The sequence below is a fragment of the Lissotriton helveticus genome, chromosome 4_1 (assembly GCF_964261635.1).
Source record: "Lissotriton helveticus chromosome 4_1, aLisHel1.1, whole genome shotgun sequence".
Lineage (NCBI taxonomy): Eukaryota > Metazoa > Chordata > Amphibia > Caudata > Salamandridae > Lissotriton > Lissotriton helveticus.
Genome location: NC_136063.1, coordinates 434,112,798 through 434,126,638, shown reverse-complemented (window position 1 = coordinate 434,126,638; position 13,841 = coordinate 434,112,798). Strand labels below are relative to the sequence as shown.

Genomic DNA, 13,841 nt, shown 5'->3' with positions numbered 1-13,841 from the left:
AGACTCCGTGGTGGGGGTTGTAGGTGCAACCAGTGCTAAACCCTGACCTGATACTCGCTCAGACCTCAAAATGAGTCTTAATTTCAACACAAACTTACTAAGGACGGTCAGGCCCCCTTAGAACCTACATCCAGTAAAACTACTGACCGACTCTTCCCACAAAAAGGCGGTGAAAACAATGTTGTCTCATGTTCAGAGGGAGGGGAGTGAAATCACTGCTTTTCGCAAAAAGATTCCGTGGCGAGTCATCGCAAACAGAGGCAAGGGGCAGGTGCGCCCCCAGGAGTTACGAAAGCGAGTGAGGCATTTCCACAGCCCAGACGCAGCTCGTGGCGAGGAAGCCGCGCTCCCGCACTCAGACGGATCCCGAGGCAGGTCTGCTGGGCTCAGCCAGGGGGAGGCGGACGAGGCGCGGTGACAGGGCAGGGCGGCGGGCGTGAGGGGGAGGCCGCTCCCTCTGGCAGCCAGTGTGCGCGCGGGAGCCTCAGAGTGCAGGGAGCAGAGCACGCGCCGCAGCTCTCGGACCAGCTGCACCCCCGCCCGGGCGGATACACCCCCTCACGCACGCAGCCACCGGAGCGCGGCCAGCAGGGTCCGCAGGAAACTTTGCTACCGCGGGGGACGGAGCCAGTGCGACACCGGCGCCGGGAGCTCTGTGAGGGAGCCGGAAACCCGAGCCGTCCCCGGGAGAGGAGCCCGAGAGCGGCGAGGAGCGGCGGCTGGACAGACCCCCGCGACAGGCCCTCGCCCACCCTTCCGCCGGCAGCATGCCCACCCTGTGGATGGTGGTGGCGCTCGGCTTGGCCGCCTGCGTCTCGGGACAAACGGTGAGAGCGCCGGCTCTGCTTTTTCTTTATTTTTCTTTGGGGGGGGGGGTGTTGTCTTCCTTCGTGGCTGGTCTTACAGGTCTTGGAAGTCTGTGGTCTTGATGGAAACTGGGCGAGAGAAATGATGCACTGTTTATTTCTTGGTGTAACTTTTCTGGGTCGGCTCCACCGGCTGCGCGCAGCCTGTTGCTCATGGAAGGCTGCGAGCGCCGGGGGACACGGGACCTCCAGCCGGCACTGCGCGTGCCCCCGCCGGGGCTCCGCATTAAGACCAGAGGCTGGCTGACGACCCCCTCTACATTACACACACTCACCGTGCAACAGGCGTGCAGCTTTCACCTGATCGGTTATATTCTACTGTACTATTCAAGCATGTTTTTTGTACCCGCGAGGGCAAACCTCCTGCCCACCCCCAATGCTCCAAGTGTTTGTCGTTGGGGCTTTTTTAAGCACCCCCCATAATAAATATTTTGGTGGTTCCACACACACTGCGCTACATTGCGGAATAGGGACAATCCCAGTGGTAATGGTAGGGTTTGCAAATGTGTACCGCTGTCCAAATTTACTCCCAGCAGACCCCCTTGTGCCTCCCACACGCGGCTGCTGGGACTTTTGTACTGTCTGTGTGTGACCTTAAAACTAATTCTGGAAACAAGATACAGGGCTTTAGAGAGCGTATCAAAAGTGAGTGTTCACCTCGGGGCTGGTGTGTGTGGAGAATCGTGCCTCACTCACCCCTTGCAACCACCGACAGAATAGACCAGATACACTGCTGTGCCCGGGGCACCTCGTGGGGTGAGAGTGCCGTGCGTGATTTTACATCACCGCTGAGGGGGTGTGAGACAGGCTGCACTGGTGTGTCCGGCACTTGGGCAGCGTTGGTTTATTATAGAACAAGTCGGTGCCCGCATGTTGAGTGCGAGGTGTAGACACGTTGTCCTTTCGTAATTAATAAAAAGAAGCGGTGTGTAGTTTTTGTGTTTACTGGGTGGTTTAGCGTGGGGTGTGGACGAGTATGTGAACGTTCAATAAATTGCACTGTAAAAGGGGACCGGATGCACACCTCATATGCCTAATTCCTCAAATTCATCTCCATTATGTCAAAAGAATGCGTGCTGATTGTTGAAAGTGCCATGCCCTGTCGGCACTGGGAATTATATACATCACTGTAGTGGGGCTACGTCTCGCCCCAAACAAACGCACGTGCGTTTGTTTGGGGCGAGACGTAGCCCCACTACAGTAACGTTCAATAAATCACATTTCTTTGTGCCTTGTGGCAGCGGCGGGGCGACGCGAGGCGCAGTCCAGTGGCCAGAGAAGCCATCTCCCCGCTCTCCAGCTCTCGGCAATAACAGCCCATGTGAATCCCTGCTTGGTTTTGGAAGAAAGCGCCACAGGGGCGCCCCGTATAATTACACTAAATGAGAGCCGGCGAGATGCAGGCTTCACGGGGCGTTAATGACCCCCTGACGCAGGCGCTAATCTTTCTAGCTGTGTCACTGGGTGACTTTAATGAACATAATGACTTGCCGTGGGCATGTGGCTACTTTCTCCTGACCCTCCGTGATATGGCGTGTCAACAGTTGCATCAGCTGGTGTGCACTGTTTGTTCCAAAGCATGTGTGACGAGGAAACATCTCATTGTGTCTTTAGCGGCTCCACAACAGTTCCCGAGATGTTTTCCACTGAAGTCCCCCTTTCTGCCGACAGAAGACCCTCTGCACACGAACAATGCGAGCCCCTGAGTGCGCCAGCTCTCTTCAAAGAAACCCTTTCCAGGCGGAGTTCCTGTTCTTTTCAGTTTCCCTGCAGTCAGCAGTCCAGGAGACACGGTTATTGCACCAAAGGAAACAGGCGTTGTTGGCAAAGCCAATAAGGTCTGGCTTGCAATTTTAGTCCTGACTAAAATATTTGTAAAAAGCTTGCTGCAGTAAAAAAAAACATATCACAAATGATTGTTGTCTGTGTACAGGGCATCCAGGAGAAAAGGAACTTGATGTGTGACGTTTCAGTGTACTTTAGATGTAAAATAGTCCCTCACTCTTCACAGGAGGCGGAATTATACCCTCAACTGTCAGTAGTATGACAATGTAGAGAAAAATCCTGTTCTGGGCAGAGCCTGTGCACCCTCTGTGTATTTGAAATATTTGTTGACATTGGGGATTGCTGAGAGCTGCGCTGTGAAGACAGACCTAAAAAGATATATTGTTGTCTGCAGAGCGCGGGAATCGGCGAAGTTTTACAAAGAACACATCTTATTTATCGATTTTCAGCAGCACTGTTCAGTTTGCTTGACTTTATAAACTTGATTATTCAGTCCGAAGACTTCAAGAAAGGGTTAATGTCTAGTTGGGTTCGTAGGGTTGTCGTACTGCTGTGGTGCTTTGCACTAGTTAAGGTCACATCTAAAAAACCTAGAGGTTTCAGATATCTTGTGGGTTGGTCCTTTTATTGGACTAACTGAAAGTTGCCCTGTAGGGCGGCCCGTCCTATCCACTTTCAAAGCCTCCCAAAATGTTGACCTGTAAGTAGGCTGCTTATTTTATTTATAAAGTTTTATACAGCGCTAGCTAGACCCGTGGGTATCAGAGCGCTTTACATGCACAGAGGAAAAGAAAAATTACATAACCTCGCAGGATATGAGGATGCATAAAGATCAAAGCAAAGACATAATACTTGTGTATCCTATGAGGGGGGAAAGACGCAGGTGTTTGAAACAGTCAGAAAACCACCATCCTTGAAGGTCAAAGTGAGGGGGGAGACCATAATGTTGTTGATGCCTAGGTTGGTTGACTTGGTTGGTAGAGTATTGGTTGAGGAGAAGGAGTTTCAGGTCCTTTTTGAAGCAAGAGAAGGAGGGGTTGCATCTGAGGTCAATAGAGGACCCTGTGGCTTTACAAACGAGTCCCAAAGACCATTGCAAGCAAGTATATTGTCGACCAGAGAGGGTGACACAGTTTGTCAACATAGACCTACCAGGGCTTCATTGCCCCTTTTGTGCACACTTAAAATGGCCACATTACTTAAGTATGGGGAGGTTTAATGGAGTAGAGTGGAAGGTGTGCTATGGAACCAGGTAGACTTTTGGAAGGCCTACCTGGCTACCAGTGCCAGCCGTTGTACATGTATTTCGTCGAATGCATGCATGATATACACGTTAACACAGTGTGAAGGTTCGTTGATATTTTAACGAATTCAAATACAATTTCTGAACATGCAGAATCTGTACTCCCAGGTTGCATGGCTTTAAAAAAAATCTTTACAACTCATTGCTTCTGATGGTACTAAGATGCCTAAAAAAACTCCATAGAATTGTCCTATGTAATCTTGGGTAACAGTTCCCATACTGTGCCGATAAAAAATTAAATACAAAAATAAACAGGTTGTCGCTGGATATTTGTGTTAAGTTTTTTTCTAAAATAGTGGATGGTAATATTCCTGTTTTTCTTTGTGGACTTGTAGTTCTTTTACTTGTATGCACCTAATGCTTTGAATTGTCAAAACATCTCTAGAGGGGGGCTGCAGGCTTCGGAAAACAAGCTGACATCTTGGGAAGCAGAAATATGTAATGTGTGTTCCGCATTCCATGCAAGCTCGTGTCTCCAAACACACACAACGGAGGACACAAGAGACCCTCTGTTCAAGAAGCTAACAAGAGGCACGCTCGAGAGCAGATGTTTTCAGGATAGCTTTTCCAAGTGGCTTGCTAAAATAATATTGTTGCGAATTGCAGAAGCACTACAGTAAATGTAGTAGGGTTTATCCCTAATTTTATGAGGCCAGTGGAGCTGGGAGGAAAATATATTTTATTTTGGGCTACTGAATCATAAGAGAACAAGAAAACAATCACTCTTTTCCTCTGGGAGGGACATGAGCCCAATACCCCCTACCCACAACCCGCGGGTGGGCCAATCCACATTAATCTGTAGCTGGTAGTGGAGGACGACCAGCAACATTCTGCCCAACACCTCTTCCACTGTAAGAGTCCCAAGTATAATCTAAACATATGTTATAATCGAGTTCGATGGCTATTAAATTCCCCACATGGTTCAAGAAGGCCTGAAGTTTGAACTAGGAATGGGCATTTATTTGTTTTAGGAGTCATTTAGTGGTCATTAAGGGTAAGCAGATGCCAACATTGAAAATCAGTTGTACAGAAGAGCAACCCTTGTGCCTCGTGTGACGTTGCTCTTTGAGATCTTTGTGAATAGATGACATGTATTGCGTGTCATCTTGTACTGTTTGGTGCCCACCCCCTTGTTTGTAAATAAATGCCTTCACAAAAAGAGATCCGCCTACAGAGCAAGTCTTCATTTTAATTTACTATTCTGCCTTTGTAAATATTTATCTTTTGTTTTTCGGGCTAACACCACCTGTTCAGCAGCAGATTTGTGAAACATTAAACCCCCCTCCAGACAAAAGTAAGTTGTGCATAATTTTAGTGCACAACTAAGCTAGTAATGTCTTCTTAAAGAATTGATAAAGGATAAAGCTTATTCTGATGTGCTTTCAACACATTAGACTTTAATATCTGGATGGCATTTATCACCATCATCTTATTATTTCTTGAGGGCCTACATGGAACAAGAGCCTGGGTAATGATCCTTGAATTCTGCAAATCTAGCAACACCTAGGCAGTTCTTTAACATGACAGGCCTAAATCTGTGGGCCTCTTTAACGCTGACATCGTTTTAATCGGGCGAAGTAAGAATTTATTCACCACCACCTACTCCATATTGATTGAACAGTTTTTCTTATCACCTTATTTTGTTGCTTGTTTTCCCTCTGCATGGCACCGGGCCATTCTGAGCCTTAATTTCATTATTAAATAAATGCCCCAAAACATAGAAAAAAAAACCAGTACAAGCAGTGAATGCTACTGCATGCCTGAATTCGGCACAGTCAAGTAAGTTATTATCCTCAAAATACAGTACAAGCAGTGAATGCTACTGCATGCCTGAATTCGGCACAGTCAAGTAAGTTATTATCCTCAAAATCTCCATGCAGTAGGTTTGTTTTGATGTATGTGTTTTTTTCCCTCTTGTCCTTCACGCTCCATCAACACCTTAATCCATTGTTTAGAAATACAAAACATTTTAGAGCATGGAGGGAGAAACTCTCCCACACACAGACCAAAGAGCCTACAGTTCTTGCAAGGTAATCAGATTCTTATCCGGTGAGAACAAGCGGAAATTTGGAAATCTTATGCGGGCTCTTAGTTTGTTGTGAGTCTAAATCAAGTTGGCCTTGATCCTGTAGTCAATACTGTCTGACACAGTTGTTTCAGTTCAGTGTTAACAAATATTTCAATCTTATTTCTCAACGTGTACGATAAAATCGTATCAGTTAGAGGTTAACAACTGACTATGGTTATGTGAATATGGTTGTCAGTGGGAGGACACTTTTAAGCCAGGACATATGGAATAAGTTATGTATACTAGAGCCTCTTTTGGTTACCGACTATGCAGAACATTCTTTTCAGTGATTGCTGTGTTTATCTTCCCATGGCTAGTTTAGAGCACTATGAAAACATCAGGTCCCTCCAAAAAGGTGGGCATTCGGTCTTGCAGATGTTTGGCATAAAGCCCAGCGGTATGGAAGATTGCGTCATTCAGAGTGTTATCAAAAGCTGTGGTGGTCTCCTTGCTTAAATGTGAAGTAGTGTAAGCCCTCTTCAGTCAATGACTTGAATTAGTTCTGTAAGTAGAATCTGCCACTCTTTCGACTCCTAATTTCCTCTGTTGAGGTAATGAACTGCCGCCTTCAAGAGCGTTGTATTTCATGAACTTCAGACAGATTCACCAAAATATTCCTTCCTAAATTGTAGAAATAGTCTAGTTTTAAACTTTATCGGTTGTTGAAGGCAGAAGGATTTGATATTTTAGCACCACTGAAATATAAATGTTTCATTCATAGCTTGATTCTGATTGCAAGAGCCGGAACTATCAGAGTGCATGGCTTTCTTCAACTAGTTACAGGTCTCATCTGAAACAAAATTATCCATATGTCGGTCTGCCTTCATCCTTTCAATATCACATGACCTAATCTGGATGTTTGTTTACCTTTCTTGCATGTATGTGACCTTTGCACTTTCTCACCTGCCAAGGGCTAATTTTGAATTATTCTCCTACATGTCAGAACACTGGACCCTCTTCTTTTCCAGGGCACGTCAGATATAATCCTCGCAGCATTATTGTGAAAAATGTAGCAAAGCTAACAGCAGCAGTTTTCGCAAAGTCTTGGGTTGGAGGTTCAGAAAGACATTTATTTGATGGTTTACTTTCTGGACGGAGAGGTTATGGATAATTCTCTACTATTCTATGTGGATGATTTATCTCTGTCAACGCATATAACTTTTAACAAGAAGTCATTCTTGTACAAAAACAATGCTTGGAAATTTAATTAAGCTTCATAATCCATCATACCTTAGAAGATGGAGCTGTAATGTGCCTCCATATTTGATTGGGTAAGCTTGGCAGACATTTTGTGAACCTCTTTTGTCAGTGCAGAGTTCAATTCGGACAGATTGAAAGTGACAGTTGGAGGTGAAAGATACTGTGGGAGAGAACCAAAGTTGTCATCTTTTTGTCAAGAGCAGATCAGTCGGATACTTTGTATTATTAACTCCAGCGGATTTTTACTGCAGTCTGTGAAGTACAAATCAGTTTTGAAGGGTCTGTCAACATATATTGACTGCAAGATTTACGTGACTGAAGGCTGTGAGTGCTTTGTATGCATCCTGCTGACTGGAATTCGACTAGCACAGAGATGATTACTGTTCTCTGTGAACGGCAGAGAGCGTGTTGTCCATCAAAACTGGGCGCTCTGTGGGTCTCACTAGTGCTTGCACGGCTGCTGATATTGGAAAAGGTTTTGGGTATGAGAAGAATTGATGTTGGATAAAAGTCTTTTAGAATGTCATTATTATTTGTATTTAAATGTTTCCAAATATATGAACCATCCTTGATAAGCAAATCACTAAGCGTCAAAAGAAAGAATGTCCGCTGTTGTTCACCTACTCGTCTGAGAAGTGGTTGATCCGCAAGTGGTCAGGATGAATTGCACATTATGGCTTGAGGGATCAACATTAGGTATCACCCTTGATTTGCTAGATACCATTTTGAGACAATAAAAATGGCACATATCTACATTGTCTTCGTATTCACCACTTCTCCACATAAACTTGGACCATGTCATGTCAGAGTAATGTCACTGGGGTCTTCACATTGTTTCAGTTTTGGACCATTTCTATGATGTGCATGTGTGGTAAGACTTTAGCCATTGGCTGGAGATGGCTGAGTTTTCTGTCACTTAAATATGATAACAATAGTCATTTATTAATTCATCCTTTGACATTCTGGCTAAGAAAATATACTGGGACAAATGCAAGCCACACCACTCTGGATTCCCCTGGTCCTCTAGGTTTTAGAATTGCACAAGTTTGGTGCGGTTCCCTGGTTACCGGCTGACTTGCATCCAGCCTAATACAGCCATATCACATGGCAAGTGAGGGAGATTTCTTTGGGCATAGTTTTGATATACTGACTTCCAGATAGAGGTAACCTGTCTACCCCCTGTGGGCAGAAATACTATCAGGTTCGTGGGGGTTGGAGGGGCGGCAGTGCAGTGCCAGGCTGGGCAAGTACGTACTCCACTCTGTCTCACTTTTTTTTCTGACAGGCATTCTGACACCCCTCCCCACTGTGGACACATAGATGCCAAGATTTCAGTTTGTTTACGTGTTACATTGCCATGTTTTCGGGGTGGTTGCGTGTGACATTTCAATGCCTTGTGCGGACACTCAAGTGACACTTCATAGTGTGTTAAAGCAAAGCTGTTATGTTCATGATATAAGGTACTTATAAAAAAAAAAATCCTGCAGTGAAATGTAATGAAAATCCCTTAAGAGAGCTGCAGTTCTCCAGAATTGCTTGCGCAACGTCACTAATCTGGTCCTTTTCTAACACAACACTGGCCTCTGGACAGCCATCAACATGTTCTTCCTTCTGTGTACCTCTGGCCCTGTGTTGGTGGATGATTTCAGACCAGGATGAACCGTGATTGGCAGATTAAAGCTCCCTGTCTTTCATGATCATAATGTTGCAAAAAGGAGTCAGTTGAGTACAAATCAAATCTTTTTAAAAATTGTTTTATTGGCTCTTTAGAGAGATTATACATATATTCAACGTTACTGGTCAACAGTAGTGTATTATAGTACAAGGATACAGCATGTATTTTGCATTAGTTATTACACAACTGATAGCATATGGGCAAACGTATGGGTACACATCAATTCTTATTAGTAAAGGCAACCCCCCAACCATGGCGTTACTTTTAAAAATCTGAGTTTGTGCTTCTCCAGACCCAGCACTCTTAGACTGTAGTGTCTACTAGTAGGGATGACTTGTGACTCCCAACGCCTTGTAGTCCGGTGTCTGATGTAACGTTTCCTATACACTGATTTCCACACTTATGATTCATTGTCTCAGTGTAATGTGTATGTGATGTAAAGTGCTCTGACACCATACACTGGTATGAGTGGTGCTATAAAACAAAAATGCATGATAGAGAGTGGTTATGGAGACTTTAGGGGCTCTGTTAAAGGGTGGTAGTGCGGGTACCCGTGGAGAAGGAGGTCATTGTGGGGTACCAACAAACATTGGTGCACCAGGCGCCACCAGCACTAAAACCGGTCCTCGGTTCATGCGTATATTTTCCCTTGCAAGATGTTTCTGAGCATAAACATGAAGTTTACTTAACTTTCTTGCGGTCTGTCCCTCACTGCACCGAGGAGATCAAAGATAGTTACTTGTTTGTTGGAAGTACCGTCATCTGTCCATGAAGGGCACTCATTCTCCCATCAGCTATTTCTTTCACAAAGTCACTCGTGGTCCTGGGCCACTTTGGGCTTCACAGTGCATGTGGGATAAGCCAGACCTCTGCTCTGAGCAGACAATCAGTGCCAGCAAGGGGAGTGTAGAGGAAAGTCCAGCCTTCCACTAAGAAATGGGAACACAGTGAACGTCATCGAGGAAAAGCGTGCAAGTATTGCTTTATTATCACCAGAAACGGTTCGCCTGGGCAACGCTCTTAAGAATGACAGTCACTGGATTGGCACCGCTCTCTTAGATTGAAAACTAACTGCGTGTAAATCTCTGGTGCTTGTGGTCGTGGAAAAAAATATGTAATTTTAATCCATGATGCAAGGCATTTGGCAGGGCTGTTGGTGGGTGCCAAGTGGTATTTAACCTATTCTGTGTACCCAGTGGGGCTGATAGCTCACTAGGCTACCATGGAAAAAAGTGAGGCAAGAAATGGAGTGGGGTGCTGGTCATCATGGCTAAAATCAGGGTTGATGTACGCCCGGAGCACTGATTACAGTATAAGCTGCAGGAGCCCAAAGACTTTGACTGCGCTCGCTTTCAGTGTGTGACGTCCGCGCATATGTGCACTGTATGTCACAGATTTCCTCTCTCCACCCCCCAAAAAAAACGTACCTTCTGCTACGTGGGAGGCTCTTCCAATACAGCAACTTGTGATTTAATAGAAAACAGACAATACTTCTGGTGCACAAGGTTGTCTAGGGTGAGAGCCAATATCAGACGTTAATGCCCTCCACATTTAGGTAGTTCAGAGGTTGTAAATATCTTGTCCTCCAAACTGAAGTGGTTAATTATTCAGCACTTGATTTACATTGCTTACAAATCAGTAAATAGGTTATCCTGCATCCTTTTCCCTGCAGTGTGGTTATCAGCATAGATGACTGATGGATCCTTGCACTTTATTGGAGTCAGTGGATTCAATCAGCTCTTCTGCAGCATGATGGTCCATTTTCAGTATCACCTGGCAGAAATGTGCTTGAAAGTTTCACTCTTTGCTAACATTTGCAGGATTATTTGTTTCTGAAGATCAGCAACATATGCTATAGGAATATCAATAACATCATGAACACTGACGTTGTAGGGATGGACTCATTGACATGCGTCTTCACCACAAACAAGAGCTCTAGGCCAGGAGGTTTTTCATCAAAAGATAATCTGGCTATATATCTTTGCTTTTGTTCCATGCTTTTGTTCTCCTCTGTTTAAAGAATTGTGTTATGGGGCTCCAGTACTTCAGTGATTATACATATACACACATTTTTAGAGTAACAGATACCTGGTTTTCTATCAGACGGTGTTAGCTCTTTAAAACATTTTTTTAAATTTAAACCTGCAAGTTGGGGAAAGCCATACCAGCAAGTCGCAATAAAAGAAGCAATTTATGTTCCTTCACATCCAACGGGGAATTTGACACAGAATTGTCCCAGGGTGCAAGCAGGGTGATCAGACTGACCCTGGTTCCTTATAGCACTGAGGAGGTTTAAATCCTACTAGTATGGGGGCCAAATGGCACAGCTAAAATGCTCCCCTCAAGTCCTTAGTGCTGTGACGGAGATTGCACTGATGGAAGTCCACAGTCATCTAGGTAAATGCATAGTAATTTTTCCCTTCTAAAATATTGCAATGGGATTGTGTGTGAATACCGAGGGTTGTGTGTGTAAAAGACTTGTTTTGGCGAGGCCTAGTCTATAGAACAGCAACTTTTTTGCTGAGCAGTCTTTTGAGATTAAAGCAGGCTAGAGCGTGAAAGTCTAGGCGCCACCCTCAAAATTGACCTTTCGCCAAGATCTGGAAGTGCCCGAAGCAGAGTCTGCCTAAGGAAGTATCACAAATCGCCTAAGATTGAAAGATTTTACAGTTGAGCCCCTAGGATTTGGAAATTTAGGGAGCTCAGCTAGATTTATTTTAAGACCTGTGAAGCAAGAACCAAAATTATAGACCCCGGTTAAAGTATCTGTTTCTGCAAGTTTGTTTATCATACAGAGGGAGGAAGAATGTTGTTCTTGTGTAACCTTTTCCAATGCGTCTGACGGCCCCGGCCATCCTACTTCACGGTGGGTGTGTGCGTCGGACGGCCAGGGGCCGTCCAATCTGCGCACGCGTCAAATTCCGCCGCACCGCAGCGGAATGTGCGCCGCAGCAAAGGTTGTGTCAGTGGTTTATTAAGGTCACAGTATTTAATAGTGGGTTTGTTGTAGTTTAAATTTCTCAATCATATCGACAAGCAAATAAGAGTTAATCAACAAACACAATTTCAAGACATTTTGTACATCATTATTTTCCAGTGAAAAAAGCATGGATGGAAACTTTGCTGAATTCGTTATTGAAACACAGTCAACCCCCAATAACGGTGGAATGGAGGGGTGTCAGTATTACTAAACATCAATCAAACAACGTTGCCCACTTTTTACCTATAATTATTTAAAGTCAGTTTATGATTTTGTTTCCCATTCTCTACCAATACTGTTTAATGTAAAATTTCTCTTTATCAGTATCAAAAATGCATACAAATATATATTTAAAAAAATCATACAAAGGAAAGATCCCATTTGTCCTGTACTACTTATTCATTTAGAGTTGCACACACACTAAACTCTGATTTCTGTAATGCAGAGAATCCTCCTCAGTTGACAATCCATGATTTGGAAATTCATACTGTAGGCCTTAACCACTAAATTCAGTTAAAAAAGCTTTGATGAATAATTTTGGTGGAACTCAGTCCATCTGTACCACCCTCTTCAGGACATAAATATAATACAGCCAATACAAGTATAAGGAAAACTTCCATCATTGGTCAGTTTTTTTTACCCCTCCTAATCTGTACTTCATAGGCCCCGGACCTCCAGATTGTTCCCTGCCCCGCCCCCATCAAACCCACAAATCAAGACTTTGAGACCAGAGCTGTGGGTAAAAGAAGCCATGTTTATTATAAACCATCACATATAAACATGACAATATATATCAATTAAGATTCAAATTTCATACGACAAAGAATATCATCTTGGATCACTGTATGACATTTCATATTTATGTTGATCATAAGTTCATAATTTATCCGTAGAGATGACAGAACTTAATTTTATCGGCAAAGAATGTTCTCTATCGCTCCAGCACTAAGGCGCCTTCTGGCTCGCACCTCCCCAACTGAGAGCCATGCAAGGCGCAACCCACCTGCGTCCTTGAGAGGTGAGCTTGTGCCCTCTGCTCCATGTCCACCACCTGAGGGGCCCACCCCTCCACCACCAGGCTGCCCATCAGGGTTCGTAGGGAATAACCAGGGTTGGATGCCCCATGCCCTGGATTGTGAACTGACACCCTTGCCCCCAGCCGGTGTCTCCATACTCTCTGGGGTAAGCTTACTGTATCACCCCCTCAGTGCTGGCCTAGGGTGTATGCACGCGGACTCCCCTTAACAATGTATGGCAATTTATGTGGCCTCATTACCGCCACTCCTCATTCCACTTCCAACACCTTCCCAAGCTCTACCTATAGGGATGGGTGGGTGGGAGATTCAGGCAGTCCATAGCACACACGGCCGGCGCAGTAAGAAAGAGAGGGCGAGGTGCAGGGCAATGCGCCCTAAATAGACCCGCCCCCTCCTCTCCCCATTACCGGCTCCAGCAGGAAGTTAAATCGGTGTTGACCCGGAAGTACTTCTCCTTGAAGGCAGCGACCAATAACTCTTCCAGGAGCCACTAGGGCGTGACCGGGGACCCGGTTCCTAATGGCGCGCTGCCTTATAGTACCCGCTTTTCCGTAGGCCCCGTACCCCCAGATTGTTCCTGGCCCCGCCCCCATCAAATCCACAAATTAAGTCTTGGAAACCAGAGCTGTGGGTAATGTTTATTATAAACCATCACATATAAACATGACAATATATATAATCAATTAAGATTCAAATTTCATACAACATAGATTTATCATCTTTGATCACTGTATGGCATTTCATATTTATGTTGACTTCAATTTAGTTACGGTTATGCATATATTCAGGCCACAATGTTTCTTCTTCTCATTATTACTTTGGATTCACCTAACAGCCACTTAGAAAATGTATCCTGTTTTTAACCCCTCCCATGCTCATGACGACATGAGCTCGTCATGGGCCACGGCGCTCCGGTGCTCATGACTA

The 13,841-nt window shown here is 44.8% G+C and overlaps 1 protein-coding gene across 1 annotated transcript in view; it reads left to right on the top strand.

Annotated features, from left to right (window-relative positions):
* The first annotated feature begins 247 nt into the window (after nucleotides 1–247).
* SDC2 (syndecan 2) overlaps nucleotides 248–13,841 on the top strand; it is a 263,320-nt gene continuing 249,726 nt past the window's right edge. The window contains exon 1 of the mRNA XM_078686998.1: nucleotides 248–827. Coding sequence (XP_078543124.1) covers nucleotides 768–827 — 60 coding nt within the window. The 5' untranslated portion in view covers nucleotides 248–767. The remainder of the gene's footprint in view (nucleotides 828–13,841) is intronic.